Consider the following 8,872-nt stretch of genomic DNA (forward strand, 5'->3'; position numbering starts at 1 on the left):
TCCCAAGCCAGCTCTTAACCAACGCGTCACTCGACAGGCCTGTATATGATTTTATATACAAATCATTTCTAGAGAAAAATCACTGATCTTTCTTTAGTTAATGTCTCATAACATTAAATGCTATAAATATCCATATTTTAAAAAGATAGCTAATTTCCTGGACTCATATTTAGAAATGTTTTCTATACTTATTAAGAGAGTGAAAGAGCAAAAAGACCACAATGTTCTTCTTTAGGGCCAAATAAGAAATTGATTTTTAAAGAGAAAAAGAAACAATTTTTTAAATGTCCATAGAGGAGAAGAAGAAATGAAAATGAAATGAGGTAGCCCCAAAATCATAAGAAAGAAAATGAGAAACAAGGAATATCAGTTTTACCTTTACAGCTAAAACAATGAAAGGACACCTAAAAAAATGGACACCTTTGATTTTTTCTTTTCCCTGTAGTTCTTGGCCTCTTCTGCTGCAACACCTGCTGCTTCATTGAGGTACTTGTTACCAACTTTGCTTTCAAACCATTTTAGGTCCACAAAAACTTCACTGAAGTGCTCCCGATCAAACTGTACAGAAAAGTTTAAATTCCTTTAAAAATAATGTAAGTATGTCTGGAAGAATACAAACCAAACTTTTAACAGGGACTACTTCTGGGGCACAGGGAGTCAGAGAATGTTACTTTTTTTATGCACATGGGGACCTCACGTACTATTCTGAAAATTAAAAAAAAAAAAAAGCAAATAAAAACAAAAACAATTTAGGTAAAATTATTTATACAGAATGACCAATAGAATTAGAATTACAAAAAAATTTTCTTCTGGTATTATGAAATTGGTTACTGACCATTTACAGCTACCCTGGGACAGGAAAACACAAACTTCTGGTTACTTACGTCTGATAACTTCACAAGGTATTTTTCAAATCGAGGTAAGTTGAGATGCCCACTTTCATTAATATAACCTAAAAGGAACAAAATCTCAATTTGTACTAAAAGCTGACATTTTTCCTAAACAATTCTACAAAATTCTTTTCATAAAATGTTGAATGTTGACATTCTACTAATCAAAGAAAACCACTCAGTGTTGGACTATATAACTGGCCCTAGTTTCTATGAACTTGATGTTACTACAACATACAATAAGTAAAAACTGAAGCAAAATATAAGAAATTCCCAGTTCACATAATAATAATCCTCCCACATTTTCAACATTTGGTAACAGTTAATTAAATTAAATATGTTCTAGAATCTACCAAGATCATTCATTTGATATGTTACCTTGAAAAGAAAAGGACTAATATCCCCCTACTCTGTTGCTTTAGTCAGCATCACCACTGTTTGTCAATATCCTATTGCAATTGAAAAAATTTTCCCTCATATTAAATACTATAATACCTAACCATTCAGAAAAATTGAATTTCTATGTTTAAATATGAAAGGAGTTAAGTGAAACTAACAACTTCTACTGACTTTCCTAAACAATTAAAGGCAGAGATTATTTAGGTATCAGTAAATGAGACTGCATAACTGGTCATTTTCTTTGCTTGTGAACTATGGAAAACTATAATCTCAGAGCTTCTGCCTTAGACCCAAAGAAGCCACCAGTTTTTTCCTACTTTAGTTGTGCTTGCAATAATCTAATAAAACTGAGTAACATTTTTAGAATTATTTGACTGGTAAGTTAAAGTAGCCTCAAATGAGTATTAAACTCTTCTTACCCCCAAGTTCTGGCAGGATGGTAATATATGTTCCATAAAGAAGAGGCAGTGCATCATGATTAATATGTAAATGAGGTAGATGAGGGATAAAATCATTGCCAACAAGAAATCCCATCATAATCCAATCATCTATTATCCTTTCAATATCATATTTAAATGTGATCTTGTCCTGCAGTAAAATGGAAGAAAAAGTCAAGTCCTATGGAAATTTCTGCATACACATCTTTGGTCCACAGCTTATTTATACTTACTTTTAATACTGAAAACTCATAGTCGATATACTCTCTCATTAAAGATAAGTGTAGAAGGTGAAATGTGGTTTCTTCTGGTGCGCATACCCTGTAATTAGTCAGATGATCAACATAGAGTTAACTATATTTTTTATGGTTTCAGTTTAAAACTGCAGCAAAGCTTAAAATAAAACATTATTAGGAGATAATTATTCCTTGTAATCAAGGCATGAAATTTATATGAAAGCTGCAGGGTAATGTAAAAATAAAAATATAATTGCAATTATAATTCATATAACATAAATTTAAAAATAATTGGTTTACATCATGCTTTCTATGAAAAGGTTCTCAGAAGTAAGAAAGCCTAAATAATACATAACAGATATAACAAACCAGTGGGATCTGGCCCATTTAAGGCTGTCCTCTGGCAGAAAACACAGAGATCACTGAGTATATACTTTTATGTCTACTGCAATATACTCCGAAATTTCAATGGTGAGGCACTATCACTAATTCTTCTTATCTTTCCCTGGCATGATATAGAGGTTTATACTCCTGGCTGTTTACCTGTATTCCAAGTTTAACTATGAATAGGAATGTAAACTAATAACAGCATATTCAAAGGATTATACAACATAAGCAAGTAGGATTTATCCCAGGAATGCAAAGAAAACATAAAAAAAAATTGATGTAATACACCAAATCAGTAAACAAAAGAAAAAGCACCACACAATCATTTAGCAGAAAAAGCATCCATCAAAATTCAACACATGGTGAAAATACTGAGCAATGTAGGAATAGAAGGGATCTTCCTTAATATGATAAAGGAGTTTTATGAAACACCCCAAGCAAACATCATACTCAATGGTGAAAGACTGAAAGCTTTCTAAGATTGGGAAAAATACAAGGATGCCCACTGTCACTGTAACTATTCAACATTATACTGGAAATCCTAACCAGGGCACTTAAACAAGAAAACAAATAAAAAGCATCCAAATTGCGCTTCCAGTCAAGATGGTGGAGCAGGTAAACACTGTGCTTGCCTCCTCTCACGACTACAGTAAAATTACAACTAAATTACAGAACCACCATTGAGAATCACCTGAAGTCTAGCTACACAGAAGTTCTACAACTAAGGATATAAAGGAGAAGCCACCTCAAGACTGGCTGGAGGGGGCAGAGACCCAGAATGGGCTGGTCCCACACCCACATGTGGCAAGTGAGAATCGGGAGGCATAACTCAGCTGTGGAGGTCCTGTCTGTGGAACAAGGGGTCCTAACCCCAAACCAGTCCAGGGTTCCAGTGCCAGGAAGAGAACTCCATAGAACTCCTGGCTGTAAATACCAGTGGAGATTGTAGCTGAGTGAGACAGAGAGTTGCAGAAATCTCAGGTGGTCCTCTTAAAGGGCCCACACATGGACTTACTTGCTGGTGGACTCACTCACTGTGTGCTGCAGCAGTGGGGCAAAAGCTTAAAAGGCACCAGGGTTGTATAGGGAGAAACTAAATAGTCTGGCTTCAGAGTGCAGGCTGGAGGGGCAGCTTTCTCCCAGACAGAAGTGTAGGCAGAAGCCATTGTTCCTTTCTCGATCACTCCCAGCACCCAGCCTGCATGTGTAGGCAGGCACTATATTTGAGTCTCCATTAACCTAACTACCCACCCCCCTTTACCCCACTCTAATGATTCCCTGAGACCCTGCCCCACCCAACTTGTGGGCTCACTCAAGCCACTTTCCATGGCTTTTTCATACAAATGGGGTGTCTTGGGTCATGATGCAGACTTTCCTAAAATCTCTCAGAGTCACAAAACCCAAACAAGCAGCATTTGGCCTTGGTGTGTCCCTTACCTCTTACTCAGCAGCTCCAAGCCTGGAACTAGCAGCAGGTGCCCTCATTTCACCATTTAGCCTCTCCCAGACACCTCCATGCCCAGCACAAGTGGTAACCATCTGCAGACGACTTTGTAGCTCATACCAAGCAGCCTGGGGGGCACAACACAGGCAGTGGCTGACACTGACCTGCACAAGAGCTCCTCCTAAGAGGCCCCAGAACCAACACACCCAGTGGCCAGCTTCAGACCACACCAGAGCACGACCCAACCACCTCCACAAACGACACACCCACAGGGCAGACGTGGCAGGTACCAGAGCTCCATTAAAGTGAATCCAGCTCTGTAGGGTGAGTCCCTGCACAACAGTACCTCCACTGTAGTCACAGCCAGTGCTCACAACCAATCAGCCAGAGGGTCAACCCCTTCCACTGACATGCAAACAGCAACCAAAGCTCAATTACAGCAGGAGGACACACACAACCCACACAACAGACAAACCTGGAGCACCTGGCTCAGGTGACAGGGAGACTGTGCCACTGGGCCCCCAGGACACTTACAACATAAGGTCACTCTACGAAAACTGGGAGACATAGCAACCCTACCTAATACATAGAAACAAACACAGGGAGGTAGCCAAAATGAGGGGACAAAGAAACATGTCTCAAATGAAAGAACAGAACAAAGCTCCAGAAAATTAACTAAACAAAATGGAGACAAGCAATCTATCAGACACAGAGTTCCAAGTAGTGGTTATAAGGATGCTCCATGATCTCAGGAAGAACTTCAACAAAGAGATAAGAAACTTATAAATGGAGATAGAAAATAAAAAAGAACCAGTCAGAAATGAAGAATATATTAGAGCAGGGGTCAGCAAGCTGCAGCTTGTGAGCCACATGCGGCTCTTTGGAGATGTTCTGTCTCAAAAGTTTGCCGACCCCTGGAAGAGCCAATCCTGTCCCTCACAACAATTTAAAAATTATTCGAGAGCCATAAACATATTTTTATATAACCACCATTATGTGACTAATAGCCTTCAAAAGTTTTAGAAATGAAACTATGATAGTTTTCTTTTCGTTTTCTATTTTACTTCAGAATCTGCAGCTCGCAGGCTGCAGTTCGCTGACCCCTGGCGGTTCTTCCATCTTAAAAGTTTGCCAACCCCTGCATTAGAGGGAATCAACAGTAGATTAGATGAAACAGAGGGCTGAATCAGTGATTTAGAAGATAAGGTAAAAACACCCAAACAAAACAGCAAAAAGAAAAGAGAATCCAAAAAAAATGAGGATACTTAAAGAGGTCCCTGGGACAACATCAAGTACACCAATATTCACATCATAGGGGTGCCAGAAGGAAAATAGAGAGAGCAAGAGATTGAGAAACTATTTGAAGAAATAACAACAGAAAACTTCCCTATCCTGGTGAAGGAAATACACATACAAGTCCAGGAAGCCAGAGAGTCCAAACAAGATGAACCCAAAGAGGCCCACACCAAGATACATTATAATTAAAATTCCAAAGCTTAAAAACAAAGAGAATCTTAAAAGCAGCAAGAGAAAAGCAGTTAATTACCTACAAGGGAGCTCCCATAAGCTACCAGCTGGTTTCTCAACTGAAACTTTGCAGGCCAGAATGGACTGGCATGAAATATTCAAAGTGATGGAAAGTAAGGATCGACAACCAAGACTACTCTACCCAGCAATGCTATCATTTAGAATCGAAGGACAGATAGAGAGCTTCCCAGATAAGAACCAAACCAGTATTAAAAGAAATGTTAAAGGTACTTATTTAGGAAGAAGAAAAAAAAAACAGATAAAAAATATGAATAATAAAATGGCAATAATGACATATCTATTAACAATTACTCTAAATGGATTAGATGCTCCAATCGAAAGACACAGGATGCTTGGAGGGATAAGAAAACAAAAAAATCCTTATGTATGCTGCCTACAACAGACTCACTTCAGATTGAAAGACACACACAGACTGAAAATAAAGTGCTGGAAAAAGATATTTCAGGAAAATGGAAACACCACCACCACCTGGGGTAGCATTACTTATACCAGACAAAATAGACTTTAAAACAAAAGCTATCACAAGTGATAAAGAAGGACTCCATAATCCCACTTCTGGGTATTTATCCAAAGAAACCCCAAACACTACTTTAAAGGGACATGTGTATCTATATGTTCATGGCAGCATTGTTTACAACCAGGAAGCTATGGAGGCAACCTGGGTGTCCATCAATGGATGAATGGATAGGGAAAAGGTAGTACATATATATAATGGAATATTACTCAGTCATAAAAAGAATGAAATCTGCAATAGCATGGATGGACCTTTAGGGTATTGTGTTGAATAGAGTAAGTCAGACAGAGAAAGACAAATGCCATGTGATTTTGCTTATCTGTGGAATCTAAAGAACAAAATAAACAGAAACAGGAACAAGTTTATAGATACAGAGAACATATTGATGGTTGCCAGATGGCAGGAGGGTTGGCGGGATGGTTGAATAAGAGAAAGGGATTAAGAAGTACAAATTGGTAGTTAAAAAATAGTCATGGGAATGTAAATTATAGCATAAGGAATATAGTCAATAATATCATAATATGTATGGAGTCAGGTGGGTACTAGAGTTACAGGGATGATCACTTCATAAGTTATGTAAATGTCTAATCACTATATTGTACACCTGAAACTAATATAATATTATGCAACTGTAATAGAAAAATTTTAAAAAATTACTTTAAAGAAAAAGCATTCAAATTGGAAAAGAAGTAAAAGTATATGTACAGATGGTATGATTCCATATATACAGAGGGTGTCCAAAAAACTGTATACAGATTTTAAGCAAGGAAAAAACTATTAAAATTACGCTGATGGTAACCTCTGAGCACCTCTTGTAATTGCAGAAGTCAAGCATGACTTGTATTCATCTTTTGTTATTGTTATATATTGAATATTACAATTTTAATAGTTTTTTCCTTTCTTAAAATGTGTATACATTTTTTATGCACCCTCTGTATATAAAATTCCACAAAACTACAATAAATCTACTAGAACTAAAAAACAAATTCAGCATAGCCACAGACAACACACAAACATCAATTGTGTTTTATACACTAGCAACAAAGAACCTAAAGAGAAAATTAAGGAACAATTCTATTTATAATACCATCCAAAAAAATAAAACATTCAGTAATAAACTTGACCAAGGAGGCAAAAGAAAATAAAACAGAAGCAAAAAACCAAACTCATATATATAGAGAACAGATTAATGGTTCCCAGATTAATGTGGGTAGGGGGTAGAGGTAGGGAGTGGGCAAAATGGGTGAAGGTGGTCAAAAGGTACAATTTCCAGTTATAAGTTAAGTAAGTCCTGGGATGTAATGTACAGCATGGAGACTACACAGTTTTTAAAATGTTTTTAAATAAAAGGGAAACAAAAGAAGAAAATAAAAGGAGGCAAAAGACTTGTACATTAAAATTATAAAACACTGCTGAAAGAAATTAAACAAGATACCTTGTGTTAATGGACTGAAAGACTTAATATCAAAATGTAAATACTACCTAAAGGGATCTATGTCACTCCTATCAAAACCCCGAGGATGTTTTTTGGAAAAAAAAAAAAAAAATCCATCCGAAAATAGTTAATTTCAGGAGACCCCCAATGGCCAAATAATCCTGAAAAACAAGAACAAAGTTGGAGGTCCCACCTTTCCTGATTTCAAAACTAATGAGATGTGATCAAATAAGATGGTGAATGTTTAAATAAGAAATTATTACAGTAAAAGACACACTGCCATTAATCCCCCTCAAAATACTCCCCCTTGGGCCGGCCGAGCGGCATGTTGGTTAGGAGTTGGCTTGGGACACCAGCTCTGAGCAGCAGGGCCCTGGTTCAGACCCCACATGAGGGCCAGTGACACTGCCCTCTACAGCTAAGATGATGAACAACAGCTTGACCTGGAGCTGGGCTGCTGTGAGTAAAGAGTGACAGCGTAGGCTGCAGCCCCTGCTGCAGTGGGCTGCTATAAGCTACCGCGAGTGGATGGCAGCCACCGTGAGCTGCGAAGAGCCGCTCTGAGCGGCTGTCCACTGGCCGGCGACAGATCTGCCTCACCTGGGAAGAGTGCAATGATAATACCAACACAGGCCAATGAAGCGATGTCCTCCACAACTAGACTGAAGAATAAAAGGACAGAAACTTGTCTGTTCCCCTTCCCTGATTCCCCAATGCTGTTCCGCTACCCTAATTCCCTAATAAAATCTAAAAAATAATAACTTATTTCGGAAAAAAAAAAATACTCCCCCTTGCTTCAAACACACTTATCCCATCATTAATGCCACTTTCTGAAGCAGCTCTGGAAGTCCTCTTTCGTGAGTGTCTTTAGTTGTGCTGTAGTGGCTGCCTCAATGTCCTAAATCATTTTGAGTTTGGACAAGAGCCCAAAGTTGCACAGTGCCAGGTCCGATGAATAAGGTGGATGAGGACACACTGTCATGTTTTTATTTGACAGTAACTGCCATACCAGAAGCAATGTGTGACACGGAACCTTTCCGTAGTGATCACAAAATATGGTGAACGCTGCTGCTGAGTGCCATCCAACAGAAAGGCAGGGATCTTCAATACGGGAAGTGGCATGTCGAACCTTAGTAACAGTGTGTGACAAGTTTCAACTTGTTCGGTGCAGTCAGTCTGGTGTGAGCTACAGTTGAGAGAAGATGTGTTTTAAAGTGTGTCGTAGGGCCGGCCGAGTGGCGCATTGGTTAAGAGCTGGCTTGGGACGCCAGAGGGCCCCGGTTCAGATCTCACATATGAGGGCCAATGACACTGCCCTCTACAGCTAAGATGCTGAACAACAGCTCGACTTTGAGTCTCCGGCGATGGCATAGGCTGCAGTCCCTGTTGCAGTGGGTTGCCATGGGCTACTGTGAGTGGCTGGCAGCCAGCGTGAGCGGCCAGCAGCCGCCATGAGTGGCCATCCAGAAGCCGGCGACTGATCTGCCTCACCCAGGAAGAGTGCAATGATGGTGCCAACTTGGGCCAGTGAAGCAATGTCCTCCACAACTAGACTGAAGAAGAAAAGAACAGCAACTTGTCT

The 8,872-nt window shown here is 39.0% G+C and overlaps 1 protein-coding gene across 5 annotated transcripts in view; it reads right to left on the reverse strand.

Annotated features, from left to right (window-relative positions):
• The window catches only part of XRN1 (5'-3' exoribonuclease 1), a 175,859-nt gene that overhangs the window by 147,200 nt on the left and 19,787 nt on the right, over positions 1-8,872 (reverse strand). For all 5 annotated transcript variants that reach the window (XM_019656937.1, XM_019656939.1, XM_019656938.1 and 2 more), the window contains exons 7-10: positions 1,960-2,047; positions 1,709-1,877; positions 885-952; positions 421-558 (exon numbers count right to left, since the gene is read on the reverse strand). In XM_019656937.1, coding sequence (XP_019512482.1) covers positions 421-558; positions 885-952; positions 1,709-1,877; positions 1,960-2,047 — 463 coding nt within the window. The remainder of the gene's footprint in view (positions 1-420; positions 559-884; positions 953-1,708; positions 1,878-1,959; positions 2,048-8,872) is intronic.

The sequence above is a fragment of the Hipposideros armiger genome, unplaced genomic scaffold (genome assembly GCF_001890085.2).
Source record: "Hipposideros armiger isolate ML-2016 unplaced genomic scaffold, ASM189008v1 scaffold_270, whole genome shotgun sequence".
In the NCBI taxonomy this organism is placed as follows: domain Eukaryota; kingdom Metazoa; phylum Chordata; class Mammalia; order Chiroptera; family Hipposideridae; genus Hipposideros; species Hipposideros armiger.